This window comes from Euprymna scolopes, chromosome 45 (assembly GCF_053919585.1).
Source record: "Euprymna scolopes isolate OS-2025 chromosome 45, ASM5391958v1, whole genome shotgun sequence".
NCBI lineage: Eukaryota > Metazoa > Mollusca > Cephalopoda > Sepiida > Sepiolidae > Euprymna > Euprymna scolopes.
This window is the reverse complement of record NC_136526.1, coordinates 38,610,591-38,636,470: the sequence shown is the minus strand read 5'-3', so window position 1 is coordinate 38,636,470 and position 25,880 is coordinate 38,610,591. Positions and strand designations below refer to the sequence as shown.

The 25,880-nt window shown below is 38.3% G+C and overlaps 1 protein-coding gene across 6 annotated transcripts in view; it reads right to left on the bottom strand.

Annotated features, from left to right (window-relative positions):
• LOC145269466 (uncharacterized) overlaps positions 1 to 25,880 on the bottom strand; it is an 89,360-nt gene that overhangs the window by 15,281 nt on the left and 48,199 nt on the right. For all 6 annotated transcript variants that reach the window (XM_080125172.1, XM_080125169.1, XM_080125171.1 and 3 more), the window contains one exon: positions 3,777 to 3,922. In XM_080125172.1, coding sequence (XP_079981298.1) covers positions 3,777 to 3,922 — 146 coding nt within the window. The remainder of the gene's footprint in view (positions 1 to 3,776; positions 3,923 to 25,880) is intronic.

The following is a 25,880-nucleotide window of genomic DNA, read 5'->3' as shown; positions in this document are numbered from 1 at the left end:
TCTTTAAACAGCTATACAGAAATCGCAAATTTTACGATGTGACCCATCGTTGTTTAATACCTAAAAAAATAGGATCTACTGCCCCCCTCTGAATTCCACAATTTAAACTTTTCTTTCTTTTTTTTTCACGTTAATCTCATCGATTACAAACTTTAATTTCTAATTAAAAAAAGGTAAATTTTACGACGGGACTCAGTGTCTTTTAACCCCTAAAAAAATTAGGACCTACTTTTTTTGGGCCCTAATACGTTTAAACAATCTTTATAAATAATATGAAAGAAGTAATTTCGAAAAAAAGAAAATTAACATTTTAAAGTGGGGGATCACTTTTCTATATAAATTTAACGTAAAAATGAACACCATTTTTGGCCACAAAGCATTCAACGAGATATATCATCTCTAGCATTTTTTTTTTCAAATTTAGCGATCGAGATGGATGGGGCAAAACATGACAAATACATTTTTTTTGTTTGGTGGGCGTGGGAATTACATTTGAAACATAAAATAATTATAAATTTAATTAATTTTTATGACATCATTCTGTACTTTCGCCTTACACTTTTATAAACAAAATGAACCCCAACATATGACAAATTCATTTTTGTTATTTTGGAGAGAGATTACATTAGAAGCATAAAATGATGAAAAATTTGTTTTGAAATTAATTGTTGATAGATCTTCACCTTTTTAGGAGTTCTATCTACTTGGTTATTTTTATTTATTTATTTATTTTTACGATCACGCGGGCATTCGCTGTTATCTTTAGTGAAACAAAAGTTCTAATGATTTATTTTTAATTATTTATTTTTAGGGTGGGTATTTATAGTACTCAATATCCAGGAAATAGTTTCTTCTATCTGTATCCATTCTGCCGAAATATCTAATGGAGAGGGTATCAGGTACTTCTTCTTTTAAGGAACGATTAAATTTACATGTTTTTATCGGTTCTTTTATTTATGGAATTGTTGTGAGGGTATCCATGTTACCGATGATGAAAATATTTAGTGTAGCAGGTGTGTTCCAAACGGAACTGCATGTAAATCCAGGCAACGCTGGGTACTCATGCTAGTATATATATATATATATATATATATATATATATATATATATATATATATATATATATATATATATATATATATATATAACACCCAGATCAGCTTGCCCAGTTGGTGAAACCGTGTTAATAAAAAGAAACCAATGTATTATCAACAGGTAATAACATCTATTTTTTTAAAAAATGCAATATAATAAAAAATCCTACAATAAGTAACTGTTACCAAAGGCAATAAAAATGACATCTCAGAGTAAGGAAAAATAAAGAAATGAAAACTATTTAACTGGTAAATCCTATTTCAGTTCCGTTTAATTTCTCGCTGTAGCTGCTACCAAACGCAATAACTGTTACTTTTCCTGATTTGCTTTAGTTTTTAAAGATTTAAACTATTTTATGTCTTTTTATTGCATTAGATTCCGTAATTGGCAGTTTAAAAACCTTAAAATTACTTTCAAATGTTTAAAAATACTTTGAAGATTATGAAAACAATAGATTTTTAGCCTATAAAACTGGGGAAAACTTATATAGTGCTTTATGTAATACTAGCTTTCCTTAAGAATAGCACTTCTTTTTTTACAAAGTCGGTCGGGGAAAATGACGTCCGATAAATTGTAAGGTACAGATGACCAACACGTTATATAATGTAGCCTTAAAAAAAAAACAAATATAAAAATAAAAGTTTTAGTAAATTTTTATTGTTTTCCACCTAAACATTTTCTTTTAAGATTACGACTTTTACAGATACTGAAACCGAATATCGCATTCAAAATTACGACTTTTACAAATGCTGAAAACGAATATCGCATTTAAAATTACGACTTTTACAAATGCTGAAAACGAATATCGCATTTAAAATTACGACTTTTACAAATGCTGAAAACGAATATCGCATTTAAAATTACGACTTTTACAAATGCTGAAAACGAATATCGCATTTAAAATTACGACTTTTACAAATGCTGAAAACGAATATCGCATTTAAAATTACGACTTTTACAAATGCTGAAAACGAATATCGCATTTAAAATTACGACTTTTACAAATGCTGAAACCGAATATCGCATTTAAAATTACGACTTTTACAAATGCTGAAAACGAATATCGCATTTAAAATTACGACTTTTACAAATGCTGAAACCGAATATCGCATTTAAAATTACGTCTTTTACAAATGCTGAAACCGAATATCGCATTTAAAGTTACGACTTTTACAAATGCTGAAAACGAATATCGCATTTAAAATTACGACTTTTACAAATGCTGAAAACGAATATCGCATTCAAAATTACGACTTTTACAAATGCTGAAAACGAATATCGCATTCAAAATTACGACTTTTACAAATGCTGAAAACGAATATCGCATTTAAAATTACGACTTTTACAAATGCTGAAAACGAATATCGCATTTAAAATTACGACTTTTACAAATGCTGAAAACGAATATCGCATTTAAAATTACGACTTTTACAAATGCTGAAAACGAATATCGCATTTAAAATTACGACTTTTACAAATGCTGAAAACGAATATCGCATTTAAAATTACGACTTTTACAAATGCTGAAACCGAATATCGCATTTAAAATTACGACTTTTACAAATGCTGAAAACGAATATCGCATTTAAAATTACGACTTTTACAAATGCTGAAACCGAATATCGCATTTAAAATTACGACTTTTACAAATGCTGAAAACGAATATCGCATTTAAAATTACGACTTTTACAAATGCTGAAAACGAATATCGCATTTAAAATTACGATTTTTACAAATGCTGAAAACGAATATCGCATTTAAAATTACGACCTTTACAAATGCTGAAAACGAATATCGCATTTAAAATTACGACTTTTACAAATGCTGAAACCGAATATCGCATTTAAAATTACGACTTTTACAAATGCTGAAAACGAATATCGAATTTGAATTTTTACGCAAATAAGTTGGGTTTTTTTTTTCTAAAGATACTAAGCAATGTAATTCCTTATTTTAAAGCCATCAGTGCAGCTAGACATACACTTTTCCCCAGCCGTGGATCGAACCGTTGACAGTTGACAGTTTTCACCATCAGACCACGTAAATATTTCTACTCGAGTGTGTATAAAATCCACACCCGCCCGTCGCAGACAGTACTCAAACCATCATTTGTTTGCAAACAAATAAATAGTTGCTAATTAATTGCTTAAATGGGCGTCGGGTGAAAAAAAAACGTGCTCAATCCAAATATATATGCACACACAATGAAATACGTATGAAATTGAAATACGTTTATAAGCCAAATAACCAGGCAATATTATGTAAAATAAACACACATTTATTTATATAGTGCTTTATGTAATACTAGCTTTCGTTAAGAGTCGCACTTCTTAGTAACAAAGCCAGTCGACGGAAGTGACGTCTGATAAATTTTAAGGTACGGATGACCAACATTGTTTCATGCTTACGCAATTATCAGTGTTGGGTTAGAATTCCTACCGGTCATGAGATTCGAACCCAGCTACGACGTAGACTTTTGCTCCAATTGCTGAGCCTCTACTTCAAGGTCACTAAACATTGCCATGAGAAGAAAGGGAATTCAGAACTATTGAATGTCAAATGCGGGTTAGTATAATGACAATCTAGAGTGTTCGCATATATATATATATATATATATATATATATATATATATATATATATATGAGGGTCCAGATAAACTTGTACATCGGTAGAAACTTACTTGTTTCCCATGATGAAGTATACTTTTTCATCGGTTGCAATGGCCGCGTCGATGCTTTTGCGTGATGAAAAAAACCAAAGTTCGCTTCTCTTAGGATCGACAACATCCTCCCAGAAAAACAGACTCATCCTGTAGAAATATCCACCCTGCAAGAAAGCCGGAAAAAAATCATATAAATTTGTAAAGTAATAAAAACAAATAACACATTCGTAAATTAATAAAAAAAAACACAAATTCGTAAATTAATAAAAAACACAAATTCGTAAATCTACGAGTATAAAAGCGAAAATGTGTGTATGTATGTATGTGTGTATGTATATATGTTCGCTTTTTGTGTATGTATGTAAAAGGCTTTTTTCTGAGAAGCTGTCGGTCGGCTCACAACTTCTTAAAACTTTTTATATCACATATAAATCATAATATCTGTTAGTTAACAACGGAGGTCGCCTGTCTATTTAATTTGCTCGACTTTGAAAAGATAAATATTCAACATTTTTCGCTCGCCGCATGTGGATTAGGCTTTTTCGTATAATAAAAGCGACACTAATTCTGACGGTATTTTTCTGGCCGCTTCTGCCAAAAACCGGGGCACATGTCTCGTTTCTGCCCCCAGAAGAAGGAACCAAAGAAGCAGGAACAGGGAGAAACGAATAAATCGGAGGCGGAAGAGAAGAAGAAGGAAGACGAAGGAAGCAACGCCGTCATCTGGAGCAAAGTAGTCTCCAGAAAAACAAAGAAGCACGAAACAACAGCTCCTCAAGCAACAGCAAGAGGAGCGGTGGTGGCGACAAAAAGGAAACTGAGGGTGAGCTCTTCGGAGTCTGAGGGCGAAGAGGTAGACAGGAAGACAAAATAAGTGAAGAAAAGAGAGAGAAATGAGCTAGCCCCGGTAGAGACAGTCTTGGTAGAAATGGTTCCGGAAGAAACAGACCAGGAAAAAACAGTCCCGGAAGTCAGCAATGACAAGATTATTGAACCTCCAACAAAGATCCCCACGAGGAAGCTCAACTAACCCCTTCCCTATTCAACGCACCAAAAGAAAAGGAGCAATGCGAAGCTTCGGTCGCAGAGGCGGAAGTAGCAGTGAAAAAGAAGGACTAGCAACAGGCGGCACCCCTCAGAGAGGAAAAAACGAGGAAATTTCCCATTCTGGCCGGGAGAGCGACTCTGCGACGCAAGTACAGACCATGTGATCGGCAACCTAAATGGGAGATAAAAAATGTTATTAAAAAGCCTCGAAGATCTCTCCAAGGTCGACGGAAAGGAGGTCGACTATCCCAGAAACTTCTCTGATGCTCCGCATTTGATCACATTTTTAGAGCAAATAGGGGAGGGCGTTGCAAGGCCTTGTGGAGGATGTTGGAGGCCGGCAAGACAGCGTACAAGGGATTGTATCATTAACGGAGATCACCCATCATTAGGGCAAATTGCCCAAAAATGTGAAGGGAAGGTCCCAGTTTATGTTCACCCATCCTTTTATAGGGCCATTAAAATGACGTTCCCCCTGGGCGTTGGGGGCCTGGCTCGAGACGGACGGCTTACGTCCGACCTGCTCACGGGCAGTCTCAGTCAGACCTTTGACGGCCTTACCTCCAAAGATTTCAGACCCATCCTAGACGAATACTACTAGTTAGGGAATCATGGCCGCGAGCTTAAACCTAGTTAGTTTGAATATGAGGGGCATGAGATCCCGAAGCAAGGCTGCTCGCATGTTGAGCGATCTCGTGGCCTTTGAGGTAGACTTAGTTGCATTACAGGAGACCCACTTTTTGGGGGACGGGGACTGTAGTGTGATGGTGAACGACTTTGACGTTTATTCAGCATACGGCAGTTTCTGTAGCGGTGGGGTTTCTGTTCTAGTGAGCCGCACCCTGTCTGCGGCGGTTATCGTTGTTCACACTTATGCTCATGGGAGGTTGGTCGTGGTCGATGCTGCCGTTAAAAGCGGCGAGTTCTGAATCGTGGCAGTTTATGAGCTTAACGTCCGCAGCGAGAGGGTTTCCTTTTTTCGGCGGGTGGAGGTGTTGCTCTCTTCGGGTCCGGAGCGGGTTGTGTTAATGGGGGACTGGAATGGCGTCCTGGACCCCAATATAGATAAGGTCGGGGGGGGGGGGGGGGGGCTAGTGGATCGGAGTGGTGTGATAGCAGCCTGTCTGACCTGATGGCCTCGTGCGATCTGGTCAACAGGTTCCGTCTGGATCACCCCAGGAGGGAGATGTGGACGTGGCTAGGTACTTCGGCCGTCTGTCCGAGCACATATTTGGACAGAATGTTAATTAGAAGGCGCGACATAGATTTCCTATCCTGTCCCATGTTCCACTGGTTAGGTCATTCGGACCATAAACTCGTGTTGGCTCGTTTGAAATTAGGTAATACGCCTAGGTTAGCTGGCTACTGGAAGTTGAACGTCTCCCAGTTGGAGTCGAAGGACTTCCGGAAGCAGCTGACGTCATTAATTCAGAGGGAGTTAGTGGCGGCGGTTACCGGGAGTAGATTGTAGGTTCGCCTTAAGGTTACCATTAGGCACTAACTAGTGCTCGGACCAAAAGGCACCTAGACGATAGACTGACCTGGGGGATGGCAGAGGGATTCCCTAGAACAAGCTCACGTTAAGGGGGACCTGAGTCGCTTGGCTAGCAAGCGATATGCAGGTCAGGTAGTTAGAGCTAGGTTGAAAAGAGTCTCTTACGAAGCCGTGAATGTTGACGCTGTTGAGCGTGGGGCTGCCTTAAGACGCGGCTCGGATGGGTACATTCGCGAGGTGAAAAACCGTGAAGGGCGCACTCTCATACCGATACGAGAGATTTGCAATGGGTTTTGGCAACATTTGATGAAATGTTTCACCCTACTACCCAGGAGTTTGGCAGCTATTTAGCTGGCTCGCCCCGCCTTACTGCGGCCCGAGCGGCCAGCTGCGAGGGGATGATTACGGAGCGTGAGGTCGTTACTGCGTTGAAGTAGGTTGACTAAAACAATTCTCCAGGGCTCGATGGTCTTCCCTACGAATGTTCTTTAGGCTGTCGCCCATGTTTCTGCTCCTTCTGACGGGTGTGTTTAACCATTGGTTTGCGAAGGGCTCGATCCCTGGGCAGATAACCAAAATAGTGGTCATGCTTCTGAAAAAGAGAGAACGGCATGCCGGGGGGAATCTAGATGACTAGAGGCCCATCACTCTGCTTAACGCAGAGTTGAAGATTTTGTCCCGCGTTCTTGCGAACTGACTGCAGGTTGTTATCGGTGACTTGGTCGAGCCGGATCAGAACTACGCTGTGAAGGGTCGATCGATTCAAAACAACTTGAACTTGGTGCGCACGATCATAGAGGGGTTAGAAGCCGACACGGAAGCCGCGCTGATCAATTTAGATCAGTCCAAGGCGTTCGATAGGGTCGACCATGGGTTCTTTAGATCTGTTGTAGAAACTGCCGGCTTTAGTCCGGACTTCCGCAAGTGGATCTCCGTTCTGTATTGTGATACCACGGTAGTGGTGCAAGTTAATGGTAGGTTGTTGGAGTCCTTTGGGGTCTCTCGGTCGGTGCGGCAGGGGTGCCCGCTGTCACCTCTGTTGTATGTCCTGGCGTTGGAACCCTTCCTTCGCAAGTTAAAGGACGAGGCGACTAGAATTTGCCAAGGTGTCCGCGTACGCTGATGATGTCACCGTTTTTGCCGGGCGAAGGTTTGATATTAAGGCGGTGATGGAGGCGATCGCTGAGTATGAAGTTGTCACAGGGGCCGTAATCAATCGCAGCAAGTCCATTGGCCTGCGGTTGGGCGCCTGGACTGGGGTAAACTCGCTTCCAGGTGTGTTCGGCTGGACTGATGGCCCGGTTAAGATTCTTGGAGTATGGTTCATGCCGGGACTCCAGCTGGACAAGAATTGGTCGGAGGTACAGACGAAGGTCGTCGTCAGTGAGGACTTGGATTCGGAGGAAATTGTCCTTGAAGGGTCGTGCGGAGGCATGTGCACGTAACGTACGTGTTTCCGCTAATCATTTACTGCTTGTCTGTTCTTCCTCTTCCTGCGGACCACTGTAAGGCTTCAGAGCGACTCCTGTTCAAACTCCTTTGGATAGGAAGGAAGCCGTATGTCCATAGACAGGTCTGTATGCAGAAACTTAGTGAGGGAGGCTTAGGAATGCCTGAGTCATAAGTATGCTGAGAGATTGGCGTTCCTAAATCGGACACTGTTAGAGGAAACACACTGGGTACCAGCCGTGGAGCATGCGTTTCCGCGGCTCATATCCGCCCCTGCCAATGAAAGTCGCTGAAAACAGGTGGGGGAATCGTGTTTCTTCACTGAATGCCGAGTCGCCCTTAGGGTATTCCCGGGGTCCAGTGACCTTGTACGGTCTATGAGGAGGCTATATGAGGATTTAGTGGTGGGAACCGCAAACGATCCGCTGGTGGAGCGGCGGCATCTGTCGAGGGGGGAAGTTCTTTCGCTGTGGAGGTGGGCGCCAACCAGTAGCTTTCTAAATAATGCAGAGTTTTCGATTACATGGAGGCTAGTCCGGGACGCGCTGCCACTCTTTGGCAGACTAGCCAGGGAGTGCAGTGATAGAGAATACTATTATCCCCCCCCCCTGCCCACGCTGCAATGATGAAGAGGAGGAGGAGATGAGAGAACATGCGGTCTTTCATTGCAGCGGAGTTCGGAATCTCTGGGAGTATGTCAGAAAGGTAACGGCTCGCATCGCCCCCAAGCGTTCGGTGCCATTTTATTTAGCATATGTCGTCGACAATGTGGACCCGCCGTTTACTAGGGAGAAACGGTTGATGTTTCTAGCGATCCTAGCTGTAGCTAGGTTAGTGACCTGGGTTTATGTTTATGAGGGGCAATCTGTTTCGGATCACGATCTGGTTGTTTATTTTAAGCATCAACTTAAAATGAAAATCAGATGTGATTGGGAAAGACTGCACCGCATAAACTTTGATAGGAGATGGGTGCACAACACGACGAGGCGCTAAGTTTGAGCTCGTTCTCCCGCTTTAGTGGTTATTGGAGTCTCTTTTTCGGAACTTAGCCCTTTGATAAGACACAGTCTTTTCGGGTAGAGCATAGTTAGGCAAAGTAACCACCAAGAGTGGAAAATGAGTTCTTTATTAGGGCCTAGACTAGGATAAGTATGTGTGTCGATCGTGTTCCTACTCTTTATTTTTCATCGGCACTAGGAGAGCTTCCAAATGCTTTGTCCCTGATCTACTTTGCCCCTTATGTTTTATATCTTAGAAGACTCCGTCCATCCCCGACGACCCAACCCTATGTTATTTTCGCGGAAGTGCTGTCCCCTAGGTCCCCCACTCCCCATTAGGGAATGACCTGCTTGCTTTCACCTCTTCCCCATAGCATTTTGTTTAGTTGTTTTATTTTTCTTTCTTTTTGGGTGTTTTCTAGTTTGCCCCCCCCTCCCTTTTCATCTCACTCCCATACATCTATATATATATATATATATATATATATATATATATATATATATATATATATATAAATGTAACTCTTGGTTCGTTCGTAATTAATAATCTAAATAACTAAATAAATGATTGCTTCGACATTTTGGTATGATATGTTTACTGTACCCATGCGTGTTTCTATATATATATATATATATATATATATATATATATATATATATATATATATATATATATATATATATATTTTTAATTATAACATTATACTTAATTTTTCTATAATAAATAGGTGGTTTTCTTTGTACCGATAAGCCATTTTTTATGGACAATTATTTATCACCGCTTGCGTCACGTGACCAGTGTTTCCAATTTAGCTGTTTTCCCGCTAGATCTGGAGATTTCTTTTGCAATCTAGCGGGGAATTCTAGAAAATCTGGAGATATTTGGCACCCACACACCCGCAATTTTAGATTAAAAAATAAAGAAAAGTGCTTGAAAATACTTTAAAACATAAAATAAACACATTCATGTAAGTAAAAAAGAAGTAGCATGTATTGCCTTTGGTAACAATTATTTATTGATTATTTGTTTTGTTTTTCACCTTTTTTAGGCTAACCATTCTTAAATCTCGCTATAAAATCAATTTTTCCAAGTACATTTGGGGGGGCATTCCAACCTCCGTAGTTTTGTTTAAAATACGATCTAAGCAAACCCCCCTTGGTCAAAAATTGTAAAAAGCAAGAAAAAACAGAAAAAAACTTATACCAACCACAGTAGAATTTAATTATCTACCAACCTAAATAATTTTAACATGCTAAAACAAAGTTTTTTTGTTTTTTTTATTTTTCTAATTTCCAAATTGTTCAAAGTGGATTTTACACATAAAAAAAATAATAATAAACAAATGTCCGCTTATCGCTTAAGGAGTAAAACAGTAATGAAATTAATTGAATTTTACGAGCTCAGTATTTTCAATTTTTAAACTTTAAAAATCTATCAAAATTTATCTATTGATTCAATTTTTACGATTTCGCTTAAGGAGTAAGAAGGCTTTTTTGCATGAATTTTTGACACCCCTAACACGAAACTGCGAATTAAAAAATTAAAAAACTCGTAATTTCTCTTTTAAAAGTGGGTTGTTTATTTTCTTTATGGATTATACTTCCAAAATAAACTATTAAAGTTGTATAAAAAGTAATAGAATTATTATTTTTTATTAAAAAAAAAACAGTAATGAAATTAATTGAATTTTACGAGCTCAGTATTTTCAATTTTTAAACTTTAAAAATCTATCAAAATTTGTCTATTGATTCAATTTTTACGATTTCTTCAGGGTCAATGTGAAATTTTATGCTCTTTCCAATAAACCAACTATAATATTTTAGACAAACGTTTTTTTTTTAATTCAAGCCCTCCACCATTTTGAAATGTCTATTAAAAAGTAAATAATTAATTTACTCACCGAAGTTTTATGTATCACAAATTGGAGATAAAAGATCAATAAATAATATATTCAAAGTTAAAACAAAAAAGTAGTGTTTTTTAGAAATTTACCGAAGTTTAAAACCTTTTTTTAAAACACCTTGTTTTTATTTTATTTTTGTTTTTCTTTTTTTAAATGAAACCTAGGTCATTGCTCCTTTAATTGAAAAAAAAATTAGGGTTTTAATTATATTTTTCGAGTAGTTATAAGCTTGGAAAGACAGGGGCCCGAATTAATTCACGCCTCCCATTTTGAAATGTCTATTAAAAAGTTAATAATTAATTTACTCACCAAAGTGTTACATATCACAAATTGGAGATAAAAGATCAATAAATAATATATTCAAAGTTAAAACAAAAAAAGCTGTGTTTTTAGAAATTTACCTGTAAAGTCCGAAGTTTAAAACGTTTTTTTTAAACATGTTGTTTTTTTTTGTTTTTTTTGTTTTTTTAAATGAAACCTTGGTCCTTGCTCCTTTAATTGAAAAAAATTAGGGTTTGAATTATATTTTTCGATGATTTATAAGCTTTGAAAACGGGGTGGAATTATTCAATATTTTTCACGAAATTTCTGACACACCTAACAAATGGAAAATTGTATAACAAATGAAAAATTGTTTAAAAAATCTATGACTATCACTAACTCTAAATTTGGGAGTGAAACTTGAACTTAGGGTTAATGGTAGACTTATCTTAAACGATACTTGGATTTTACTGCATTTGGTATCAGGTATTTTTTTTGTTGTTTACAATTTCTCGAATATTAATTATTTTACACAAATGATTGTGTTGTTCCTACTTACTTGACCCCAAGAGCCGTCATTCATGATTTTACTTATTGTTACTAATTTTTAGATGTTTATTTTATTTAATTGTCAGCATGAACCAACTTTTTAAGATGCAGCATATGCTAACACTTCAGCGAAGTTTTTAGCAAACATTAATAACAGAAAGTTTTCCACTTTATTTTTTGCATAATTAATGATGGAAGTATGTTTTCTGTTTTTCTTATCATCTGTTGAAAAAAAATAATTTGTACAGTCTCTTGAAAAAAAATCTTTTCTCTACTTTCACCTAACTATTTACAATGTTCATATAAAGCATTCATCTGTTCTTTTTATAATAAAAATTCCGTTTTCAAAAAGACACGTTTACTGCCAAATTTCTTTTAAAAAAAGGTGCAAGTTTTCCTGAAAAAAAAACATTCACCTAACATTTTATAGTAAAAAATTAATTTCTGGGGGGGGGGACTTTTATTGATAAAAAAAATTGCAAAAAATAATAAAAGTAAATAAACAAACAAAATGCAATTTTTCTTGAGGAATGTGTTCTATTTTAACAAACTGAGCCACAGCAACGCGTGGCCGTGTACAGCTAGTATATATGAATATATTAAAAAAACCTTCCTTGTTTTGTACATATACATTTTTGTTTGGTTCACTGTAAATATTTTTTCAATCAGGAAGAATGTCGCCTGCCATCCCGTAAGCTGAGGAGCTGTTGTTTTAAGTAGGTCTTGGTAAGAATGTAGGCGGTTTTTGTAGTATGATAGTGATTCTAGCGTAGTTGCAGTTTTTTTTATACAAGTCTAGCTTAGTTTAGCAAAGACCCAGTTTTTTCTCAACCCCGCCCCTTACTGGCTCTGGTGCCTAAGCGCTTTCGGACCCCAAATGATGCCTTGCCAATAGATAATGCCAAGGCCGGGGCCAAAAGGCTAAATAAATATTTTTCCGGTCGCGATCACCGGAAATGTCCGAAAGCAATCACCTTTGATCAATGTGGAAATTTTCCTTATATCAGACAATTACTATTCAATTTGGACAATCCCTTTTTATGGAGAGCTGGTTTCCCCAACAACGCCTTGAGAAAATAAAAATAAAAAAACGTTCCCGCAGTAAATAAAATACTGTCCCGCAGTTAAAGTTGACCTCATAAAGTCATTAAAACATGCACCTGCCAATTCTAAATAATTAATAAAATTTAAACGTGTTTTCGTTAGTATTTCGCGGTGGGGGCGGTGGTAAACGTCGCACTTTTTTTCACACTTTAATTTCCAACTTCGACTTAAGGGTTCGGGTTCGATCCTCATATTTAATATAATAATAATAATAAAAACACAGATTCGCAAATCAATAAAAAGAACAAAAACCACAAATTCGTCAATTAATAAAAAACGATACAAATTCACAAATTAAAAAAAAATATATACAAATTTGTAAATTAAAATAACACAAATTCGTAAATTAATAAAAACACAAATTCTTAAATTAATAAAACAAAGCAAGAATTCGTAAATTAATAACAAAAAAAAAAATCACAAATTCGGAAATTAATGAAAAAAACACAAATTTCGTAAATTAAGAAAAACACAAATTCGTAAATGAATAAAAAAACACAATTTCGAAAATTAATAAGAAAAGCAAAAAAAAAAAACAAATTCGTAAATTAATCAAAAACAAAAAAACACAAATTCGTAAATTAATAAAAAACAAAAAACACACCTTCTTAGAAGAACGAAAAAACAAGTTCGTAAATAAACTAAAAAAAAACAAATTCGTAAATTAATAAAACAAAATAACACTAATTCGCAAATTAATAAAAAGAACAAAAAGCACAAATTGGTCTATAAATAAAACAAAAATTCGTAAATTAAAAAGAAACAAAAAACACAAATTCGTAAATAAAAACTAAAAACTAACACAAATTCGTAAATTAATAAAAAACACAAATTCGTAAATAAATAAAAATACCAAGAAAGGAAAATTCGTTAATTAATAATAAAAAAACAATTTGTAAATTATAAAAAGCACACGTTCCTAAATTAATAAAAAAAACAAATTCGTAAAGTAATAAAACCGCATTTACTGTTTGAACTTGGTTCGATCCTTGTTAAAAGTTAAGCCATGCTGACGACGGATGAATATCTTTTTTGCACGTAAGAAATATTTGAAAAATATTTTTTTTTAATTCAATATTTAATAAAATAAAATTAATAATAAAAAATTCTTCCCCTCCCCCCAAAAAAGAACGTAAGTGAGCGTAACAGTTAAATACAACAGAAAAAATTAAAAAAAAATAGATACTTGCCTTAAACGTTCGCATTCTCAAATAAACTGTTTAAATAACAGAAAATGAACGGTAGAAGAAGCCTGATGAACTCGATATTACAGCAAAACACAAAGTCTTCGACGGGCATAGCTATATTTTCATATAAAACCAAGCTTTTTCATGTATTGACCAACGTTGAAGTAAATACTGACAACAAAAATCATATAAATTATATATGTGGTTGTATAAGTAAATACTAGCAGGCTGCTCGGCGTTGCACGGTCGTAAGATACGCTTAATTAATGCAGATTTAATATATTAAAATTGCCAGTGGCAATGTACATATTTCGATAAAAAATAAACCGGGTAAATGGACTCCAATATCAAGCAACATGATGAACATTTCTGTAATCAAGCAATCATATTTAATTCCAAAAATCAATCGAAACCCAAAACACGATGTAATTTTAAACAGAAATACGAAAATTGGGCCCCTCTCTAAATTTCATAAACACCGGAAGAATATTTATCAAAAGATGACGAGACGGATCACACTGTTTGGTGCTGTTAGTAACAGGATGTTGCATCGTCCTTTGGTGTCACATTATACCAGTGCACAGTATATTCTGGAATAGAACACTGTGTCCTGGCCGCAATTCTTTTAATGGTGCGGTGACACCGTTCCGCTATACCGTTACCTTCTGGAAAATATGCACATCGGTAACGCATTCTAATCCCCCATTCCTGCGTAAATTTCTTAAATTCTTGACATCGAAACGTAGTGGCGTTATCAGTCAGAATTTCCAGCGGGGGACCACGTTAAAAAAAGACAGCTCTTAACTGCCGTATAATGCTAGATGCATTCTGTCGTGTCAACAGGCGCCATATCGTGAAACGTGTCGGACCACAATCTGTCAAGGTCAAAAAATGCCTGCCTTCATAATGTGTTACATCCATTCCTACTCGATACCAGTTGTCCTCCACCTCAAGCTTCCCTTTTTGCGATTGGGATGGTGCCGAATCAATTCGCTGACACTCTTCACACGAGCGTATAGCTGTCTTGATTGATGCTCTTGTAGTTGAGGGACACACTCTACAGACAAAATATGTTGTCCTCCGAATTCCGGAATGCCCACTCTGCTGATGTATTGTACGGATCTGGTCAGGTGTTAATTGATCTGTTACGGCCGCGCATGTCTCTTGTGGAGGATCAGATCCCTGCCTCATTACATCAATCCACCTCATTGGTACTCTAGTCAAGCTATCAGCCAAATTCTGCATCGACGAAACTAAGGGAATGTCCACCTGCAAGCTGTATTCGTCAACTATACGCTTTATTATTGCCAGTCTCCTTCGTACTAAAATCTCACTTGCAGCTCTAGTCTTAACTCGAGCCTTTCCAGTTCCGGTGTCGGTCAACCAGTAAACACACAACGAGCCAGTGTGGAGATGCACAACCTTAGCCTGCCATTGCAATGCAAGATTAAGCCCTTTTAACGTGGCATCGAGTTCTGCCAAATTTATATACTGGGCATCATTTTTCGGACGAAGCCAGCACGCATCTTCCACAATGGAACCCAACTGTTCCAACACGACACCTATAGCCAGTGAACTTGCGTCAACCCATGCATTCAGTTCGTTTCCAGATACTTGCCACTCACTCAGGGCAGGGTCGTTTCTATGTACTCTGGACAACATTTCAGCCATCATTTGCTGGAGAGAATCATCATCCACCATGTCGTCCCATCCTTTGGTTACTGCAGTTACTCGTCTTTTTAACACTCCTGTTGCCGATCGGAGCCATCCACAGACAGGTAGATGTCCTACTAATTTACCGCAAATAGAAAACACAATGCGTCTTGTCAATACATTGGGTAACTCTGGAATTGCGCTCCCTCGCTTTCATCGCAAAATATTGCCCTTCTCGTAGACCTCTAGGCCTAACACGGGCACCCCGTCCTTTAGGCGCTTAGGGTCTTTGCTTATTAACCCAAACGATTCCAGTTTTGCTCGAACCACATCTGCAGACATTATATCCCCATTAACGTAGCTCTCGCTAATGTAAGCTGAAGCAGCTTTTGCTGTGGTCTCATCCTGCATCAAAACAGTTTTAATAATAGTTGTCATTATTAAGGGTGCTATGTTTAGGCCAAAACCTAAACGTGTCAAACAATATCGTTTTCCCTTGATTATCACTGCCTGAAATGGCCATAATGACTCATGGACACGTATCTGCAGGTAGGCTCTCTTCAAATCCAGCAGTGCTACATTACTCCCTTTCTGATGCCACTCTCTTAGTTTAGCAGCGCACACATCTGCGTTTCCAGTGAAAGCATCAACATGTTGATTCAATTCTCGGTAATCCATTACGGGCCGAATTTTGTCTTTAGTAGGTTGTTCAACAGCCATGAGCGGAATTAATCCTTTGGGTGGTCCAAGACGTTCCTGTGGGTATGGTATTAACCATCCGTTATCAATCCACATCTGAAGTTCTTCATATGCGGCCCTATTCTTTGTTGAAACTACATACTCTGGAATGGTGTTTCACAGCCGATTTGGTGCCTGGCTCATAGTCCATTTTCACTTTGCAGTCCACGCCTTTTCGTTGTCGTCAAACGTAGCACAGAAGTCCTTTTCTTCAATAGACATGGCTGCACAGGCTTCTTTTCCTTCTCCCAGCATTACACCTCCAGTCGCTGTGATTATGACGCCTCCTAGTGCTTGTATTGCATCAATTCCAATCAACATGTCATAGCCAAGGGGTTTTTCTTGCATCACCAGAACATCAACTTTGGCTGTGTCACCCTTCTCAGTACAGATCGTAATCGTCCCTTCACCACAACATGCTCGGGATAAACCATTGATCGTCATAATACCGACTGGTTGCTCCCGCCACATCTGACAGTAATGTGCACTAACTATAGACCGGGAACACCCGTGTCTATGAGTGCTGAACACTGCACATCGTCAATTTTAACGCCAATGACCGGTAATCGTGTGTTTATTGGTGGCAAGGGGCAAGGGTGGCGATAGCACCTTGCCCCCAACGTCGTTTCCCGAACAGTTGCGAGATATGTGCCCATACTTATTGCAGCGATAGCATTGTACTGTTCTCTGTGCTCGTGGATATACACACCTCCTATCACTCCGGCAATCCTTAGCAAAATGATTGGCCTCCCCACATTTATAGCACACTGGGCCTACACGCTTATTACTACCTGGGAGAGAATCTACATTGCTTCCATGCGGTTCGACTGTTGCATGTTGAATACTAGTTGCTGCTGCAATTGGCTCCTTACAGATGTATTCCTTACAGATGTTTCGAGCTCGGGCTAATAACTCGTCTGTTGTCAATTCATCAATTCGTGACGATGCCCACAACAGTTTGCTGACCTCCTCAAGTAAGCCTACTAAAAAGGCACATCTTAATATCTTATCGTTAACCCCACCAAATGGTACCGACAACTTTCGTAGGTCGGCTAGGTACACATCAACGGTCTCCTTGGGGTGAAGTCGCCGGCTCGTGAACTGTTGCCATGCAACAAACGGATCTGTACCAAACGCTGTATACAGGCTGTGTTTGATTGTATCCCAGTCTGGTTCATCTCCGAGTTGCTGGTAGACTGCATAGGCCCCTCCGGTTAACCTCAAAGGAATGACTGTGGCTGGTTCTTTAATTCTGCACAGTGTACAGATCTTCTCAGCCTTTTCCACCCATTCGACGACAGACGGTCCAGTGGTAGATCCATCAAACTCAGGTATCAAGTGAAAGTCGAATCTGTCCATTTTCTGCCTTTCGAGTCACCGCACACTGAGAGCCGAAATAGCTTATAATTCAATAACTTGAGTTTAATTTCTTCTGCCCGTCACACCAATAATTTCATGGGCAAGGTTAACAATTTGGCCAAACTTCCAACTTCTGTACACGTAACGCACCTTCTCTTAACTCCCAACGTACTTCTGCTAATTCAACTTATTGCTTTGAAATCCAACTTCAAAATGAACAACCCTCTCAAAAATCAACCCTCTTTTATCTCCAACCAGGAGCATCTCATTTGCATATCGGGTGGTCACATTGCAGGCATATAAAGAGATAAGGCAGCCATTTTTGTTTCTGTCTTCTTCATTCATTTCATTCTACGGCCGACCAATTGAATTATGCTAATTAGGTAAGTTGCACGTTTCCCTACAGCCTGAAGAGTCCTAGAGTGGATGAATCGCGGAATATTCAGTGTAGCTTAATCGCCATATATATTTTATAAATTACTATATATATATATATGTATATATATATATATATATATATATATATATATATATATATATATATATATATATATATATATATATATATATATATATATACTTGAAGTTGAGAAAAAAACACACAAAAAATAATAAATAATTGAATTAAAAATCTAATTAATTCAGAATCATGTCCGGATTCAAGACAGTTGAAGCTTAACAATTTTCACCGTAATTTTAAACTAAAATACGAAAATAGGTACCCCCCTCACATTTTTTTTTCTTTATAAACACCGGAAGAGGATTCGTCAAAACATTACGAGACGGGTCCCACTGCTTGGTACCGTTAATAACAGGATGAAAACAGGTTCAGATACGTATTAACCTGGTAATCTTTTCAATAAGTCTGACGAGATGACAACATCGAAAATTTTTAAACAAGATAACGTTTTAAATTGTTTGATGTCGAAACAATTGTAACATTCGACAAAATACTAATATGATGTAATTTCTTCCTTGTTCTTTTGGTTTTTGCAAGTATATATAATTATATATATATATATATTGTTGCAATATTTTGGACTTATAATGGGGTATATATTTAAATGCTGCCAAACATCAGCATTATGTGTCACAAGGCCGGAAAGTGGGAACCCCGCAGGCTCCCCTAAAGAAGGGGCTCTCCTGCAATTTTAAAAATTGCCTGAGTAACCCCGTCGGCATTCCCCGGTCGGGGCGCCTCAGGCAGCAAGCAATAAGCTTGCTCCACCGGAAAGCCCGGTGTCAAGGCCTGGGAGGGTGGACCTCCTAGGTATTACCCAGGCGCTGTACCTCAGTCCAACAGGTGCTGGGACGGTTCCCGGACCCTCACCTGTTGGGCTGAGTGTGAAGTGACGAATCCTTGACGTGTATTACCCTGTTTCCCTGCAGCCGAAGCCGCTAGGAGACATCCCATCATAAAATATTTATAATGGGGTAGATATTTAATTGCCGACCACATCGGCAATATTTGGCACAAGGCCTGGAAAGTGGGAACCTCGCAGGCTCCCCTAAAGGAGGGGCACTCCTGCAATTTTAAAGATTGCCTGAGTAACTCCGTCGGCATTCCCCGGTCGGGGCGCCTCAGGCAGCAAGCAATAAACTTGCCCCACCGGAAAGCCCGGTGGCAAGGCCTGGGAGGGTGGACCTCCTAGGTATTACCCAGGCGGTGTGCTTCAGTCCAACAGGTGCTGGACCGGTTCCCGGCCCCTCACCTGTTGGGCTGGGTGTCAAGTAACGAAACCTTGACATGTACTACCCTGTCTCCCTGCAGCCGAAGCCGCTAGGAGACACATCCCATCACACTGGAGGTATAATGTGGTATGATCCCACACAGTCGGACGATTCTATTTATAAACGATGCTGCTAAGAATTGACGAATCAAATTAATTCACGTTCTGCTACCAACCAATCAGAAACCAGAATTGCTTCATAAATATTAAAACTTTTCTGGAGCAATTTCACATGTTCTTTTCCGTCTCGACACGGTAAGAATATTTTGTTCTGTGGAACTGTCTACTACAAACAAGTCACCTCCCAGGGGGGGGGGTTTAACAGCGAACCATCTGAAACTGTTCTGAAACTCAAAATGGTTTAAACTTCTAGAGGTTATACGCCCAGCGTACGTCTTTATTTCGATGGGTCCGAATCAAAATTCGAATTGTGGCAAGTTAAATTTATGGGATATCTACGAATCCAAAAGCTACACAAATTACTAGAAACACAACCTGAAAACAGAAACGACAAGTACGCAACTGTCTTTGCGGAATTAATACATTGTTTAGATGACCGATCTATCACTGGTAATGAGAGAAGCCCTGGACGACGGCTGCAAAGCATTAAACATATTGGGAGAGCATTATTTATCGAAAAGAAAACCCAAAATTATTTCTTTATACACTGAACTGACCTCTCTAAAACAAATGGAAGCCGAAACTATTACTGATTATATTATAAGAGCCGAGACAACTGCAAATTCTTTAAAAATGTCTGGTGAAGTTATAAGTGACAGTCTGTTAATTTCCATGGTCCTTAAGGGATTACCGAGTGATTTCAAGCCATTTACCACCGTGATAACCCAGAAAGAAAAACCCATGACTTTTAGCCAATTCAAGGTAGCACTCAGAAGTTACAAAGAAACTGAAAAAATGATCACAGAAAAAAACGAATCCACAAATATCATGAAATTTAAAAATACACGCATAAAAACACCAAAATCGAATTATACCCATGTCAGGAATAAAAAACGCAACTTTGCCAAAAGCAAGTTTTTTCCTAAGAAAAGTACAAAAATTATTTGCTATAATTGTGGACGACCTAATCACAAGAGTTTCCAATGTAGATACAGGACTCAAAATGGCGACTACATTAAAATGTAGAGAGCTCTGTTAGCGAACATACATTTTTATTTTCGTGTACATTTGATGCTTCAACAAACAATAATAATTTTCTTGTCGATTGTGGGGCCACGGCACATGTGATTACAAAGAGAATCTTATTTTATCAATTTTGATCCCAACTTTAAGTCACAAAATCATTTTGTAGAACTAGCTGATGGGAGTCGAGTCAATGATATCTTTTTGAAAAGAGGCAATGCGAAAATCTCGCTAAAGAAAAATGAAGGTGAACTGTGTTTTTGTATTCTAGAAAACGCTCTTCTAATCCCAAAATTTTAACAAAATATATTTTCTGTACAAGCTGCCACAAAACAAGGTGCAAATATAAACTTTAGCCCCAATAAATCAAAACTTGTATACCCGAATGGAACTGTATTCGACATTAAAGAAAATGGAAGACTATATTATTTAAATAGCGTAGTCGCATCAAAAACCGCCTACTATGATCTACAGATATGGCATAAAATTCTTGGACACTGCAATATTCCTGATATCAAAAAGTTGCCGACTGTAGTTGATGGAATGCAAATACAAACATCAAAAACCTTCAACTGCGACGTCTGTACGCAAGGGAAAATGACAAACTATCAAAACAAGATACCAGACAAAAAGGCCAAAAAAATGCTATCAATGGTTCATTGTGACTTGAACAGTCCCGTAGAACCGATGGCCAAAAAACATTATAGATATGTGTTGAATTTCGTAGATGACCATTCAGGTTTAATAATGGTTTACTTTTTAAATAAAAAATCTGATACCCTGCTAGCAACTAAGAAATATCTAGCCGACATGGCCCCCTACGGTGAAATCAAGTGTATTAGCTCTGACAACGGTACGGAATTCACCAATAAAGACTTTGAACTTTTACTAATTAACCATCATATCAGGCATGAAACATCAGCTCCTAGATCGCCACCCCAAAACGGGACTGCTGAACGTGCGTGGCGGACACTTTTTGAAATGGTAAGATGCCTACTCATTGAATCAAAACTCCCTAAAAACTTCTGGACGTATGCACTTATGGCGGCAGCCTATATACGCAACAGGTGCTTTAACAAAACACTATTTAAAACTCCATATGAATCTTTCTGCGGTAAAAAAAAACAAATTTAAGCAGAATGCATATATTTGGTTCAACTTGCTTCGCATATATAGAGAAAAAGAGTAAATTGAATATTAAAGCCGGCAGAGGTATATTTCTTGGATACGATAAAAACAGTCCAGCCAATTTAATATTTTTTCCCGAAAAAAATAAAATAAAAAGAATCCTGTGTGTAAAATTCACGGACACGTTTAATTTTACAGACGAAAACCCGTCATATGGAGAGGATGAAATTATATTACCTCAAATAATTAGAACAAACGAAAACAATAAAAATGACGGAGACGAGAGTATCCATGATGATGATGATGATGATGATGATGATGATGATGATGATAAAGTCGAAAGATATCCGAAAAAGAAATAGAAGGTGACCCGATTTTTTTGTGGTCGACAATATAAAAGATTATCAAATCGACTATTGCTATTCAATGGAAAATGCGCCAAAAAGCTTCAACGAAGCAATTAATTCAGAACATTGTGATGAATGGAAAATCGCTATGAAAAAAGAAATAGATGCCTTAACCGAAAATGATACCTATACGGTAGTGCCTCTCCCAAGAGATAAACATGTTATTTCTACCAGATGGGTCTTTACAAAAAAGAGTGCAGCATCAGGCGTAGAACAGCACAAAGCAAGATTTGTTGCTAAGGCTACTCTCAGATTTACGGTAAAGAATACTTTTCTACGTGGTCACCTACCACAAACCTAACGACAATCAGAATTTTACTGCAAGTCGCATCACAATATGACATAAACATCCATCAAATGGACGTTAAAAAATGCTTACTTGAATGCCCCAATAGACTGTGAAATTTATATTATCCCTCCAGAGGGATTTATAATGAAAAATAAAAATAGCGTGTGGCGACTTAAGTCATTATATGGTCTAAAGCAGAGTGCTCAGTGTTGGAACACAGTATTTCATGATTATATTATTAAACAAAAATTTAGACAATGTGCTGTAGACCTGTGTTTATATACCCAACACAAAGACGATAAACTACTGATTTTGGTTTTGTGGGTCGATGATATTTTAATCGCATCAAATTGTGACATAATGTTAACTGATGTTAAGAACAAATTAAGTAAAAGATTCAAAATGACCGATCTTGGCAAAATATCCTGGTTTCTGGGGATAGAATTTACTCAAAGCAAAGGACTTGTTACGATGACTCAATGGAGATACATCGACAAAATACTATTAAACTTTGGAATGGGAGAGTGCAAGAAACGCTCTACACCGGTCGAAAATGATATTAATAAAAATATACACACAGAATCTGAAATAATAAATGATACACAATATCGCGAAATTATAGGTAGTCTTATATATTTAATGACTGTGACCAGACCCGATATATGCTATACAGTAACAAAACTGTCACAAAAATTATTACGACCGACAATGAAGGATTTAAACAAAGCTAAACAAGTCCTACGTTATTTAAAAGGAACTAAAGAACAGAAGTTAGTATTTAAAAAATCAAGAAATCCCCTAAAATTAGAAGGTTTTTCGGATTCAGACTGGGCAAACGACGAAGATCGCAAGAGTGTAGATGGATATTGTTTCAGACTCTCAGAAAATGGGCCTATTATTTCATGGAAATCTAAAAAGCAACAGATTGTATCTCTCTCTACGTGTGAAGCAGAATTTATCGCGATCACACACACGACTCAGGAAGCACTCTACCTTAAAAATATCCTGAAGACTATTTTAGAGCCAGAATTAATTACAAGCCTCGTAGTAATTAATTGTGATAATCAAGCCATTATAGTCTTAGCACAGAACACGATAATCAACCAAAGATCCAAGCATATAGATATAAAATACCATTTCATAAAAAAATGAGATGAAAAAGGAATCCATTATTTTAATTACATATCATCAGAACAAAATATCGCTGATGTATTTACGAAACCCGCAACAAGGATAAAGCTACAACGTTTTTTCTCAAAACTTGTCGGGGAATGCGACTGAATAATTTTTTTTCTTTCACTACCCTGTATGTATATAGATTTCTATATATTAAAAATACAGACCAGCGAAGTTCCACTTATGAGAAGGCTCTTACTTTTTTGCATGAATATCAGGGAAAACCCTAGGGGTAATGCTCAGACTATATAGATTTCTATATATCAAAAAAAAGACAAGATGTTAAACTGTATCCATTTTATTTGTATTAACACTTTAACCTACTAATGCGTAACTAATACTTTTGCTTGAAAAAAAAAAAACTCTTTGTAATTTTCCTTTTCGACATTTAAACACAATTAAAAATGGCGTTTTTTTATGCTAAATTTCTAAGATCTAAATGATTTCTAAGTTTTGCCATGTCTAAGTGAATATAAAATATATATTTATTTTGGAGCAGAACAAACTCAAGGGACTTCCCCATTATAAAAAATAGGGAGGATGCTGCAATATTTTGGACCTTATAATGGGGTATTTATTTATTTATTTAAATGCTGCCTACATAAGCATAATTTGGCACAAGGCCTGGAAAGTGGGATACCCGCAGGCTCCCCTAAAGGAGGGGCACTCCTGCAATTTAAAAAATTGCCTGAGTGACCCCGTCGGCATTCCCCGGTCGGGGCGCCTCAGGCAGCTAGCAATAAACTTGCCCCACCGGAAAGCCCGGTGGCAAGGCCTGGGAGGGTGGACCTCCTAGGTATTACCCAGGCGGTGTACCTCAGTCCAACAGGGGCTGGGCCGGTTCCCGGCCCCTCACCAGTTGGGCTGAGTGTCAAGTGACGAATCCTTGACTGGTACTACCCTGTCTCCCTGCAGCCGAAGCCGCGAGGAGACACATCCCATCATAAAGGAATTATAATATATTTAACCGTTTCAGCCCCGGCCTTGGCATTATCTACTGCCAAGGCCTCATTTGGGGTTCGAAACAACTTAGGCACTAGGGCCAGTAGGGGAAGTAGGGAAATATAGGGGTCTTTGCTAATGTTCCTAGGCTAGACTTGCGTTGGATAGCAAGTACTTTATTAATAAACCTATACTAGAGTTTCTATCACACTAGAACCGCCTACATTCTTACCAGGACCTACTTAAAAGAACAGCTCCCCAGCTTACGGGATGGCGGGCGACATTCATGCTGGTATAAAAAGAGAAGAATAACATATTTACAAAACAAAAGGGAAAAACATATTTACAAACTTAAGTTTTTTTTTTTTAGTTTTTAGTTTTTTTTTTTAAACATATAATGGGGGTGAGATGATGGGGGAGGGGGCAAACTATAAAACACCCAAAAAGAAAGAAAAAGAAAGCAAATAAACAAAATGCCTATGGGGGCGGATTAGTAAGGGGACCCTCCCTACCTAATAGCTGGTCTGTCATGTGAAACGCCCACTGTCTTCCCGTCCTCTTCCCCCGGGGGGAAGAGGTGAAAGCAAGCAGGGGAGTGGAGGACCTAAGGGACTGTGTGAAAAATAACTTGGGGTTGGGGTCCACAGGGATGGATGGCGTCTTCCAAGATAAACTTCGTAATGGGCAAAAACAGGGCCGGTACAAAACAAAACAAGTGGATTGGGCATCTTTGGAAGCTCTCCTATTGCCAACTATCGAAAAATAAAAGACTATAGGAACAGGATCAACACGCATACTACCCTAGTCTAGGCCCTAATAAAGCACAAAACTATCCACTCTGGGTGGCTACTTTCCTATCTAGCCTATTCCTACCCATCTTAAACCTTATATTAAAGTCATAAAGGGCTGGGTTCCGAGAAAATTATGAAACCTCAGCACCTTAGGACCAATACCACTAGGGTGGAAACACGAACTCGAACCTAGCGCCTCGTCCGATGCACAAACTAGCGTTGTGCACCCATCTCCTATCAAAGTCTATGCGGTGCAATCTTTTCCAATCACATCTGATCTTTATTTTAAGTTGATGCTTAAAATAAACAACCAGATCCTGATCCGAAACAGATCGCCCCTCATAGACAATGCCCAGACGTGTAACCCACGTCATTAACCGAGCTACCGCTAGGATCGCTAGAAACACCGCCCGTTTCTCCCTGTCAAACGGCGGGTCCACATTGTCAACAACGTACGCTAAATCAAGTGGCACCGACTGCTCGGGGTCGATGCGAGCCGTTACCTCTCCAACATACTCCCAGAGACTCCGCACCCCGCTGCAAAGAAAGAACGCGTGTTCTCTCGTCTCCTCCTCCTCTTCGTCATTGCAGCGTGGGCACAGGGGATAATAATGTTCACTATCCCTGAAATCCCTGGCTAGTCTGCCAAAGAGTGGCAGCGCGTCCCGGACTAGCCTCCATGTTATGGAATATTCCGTATTATTTATAAAGCTACTGGCAGGCGCCCAACTCCACAGCGAGAGAACTTCCCCCTCGACAGATGCAGCCGCTC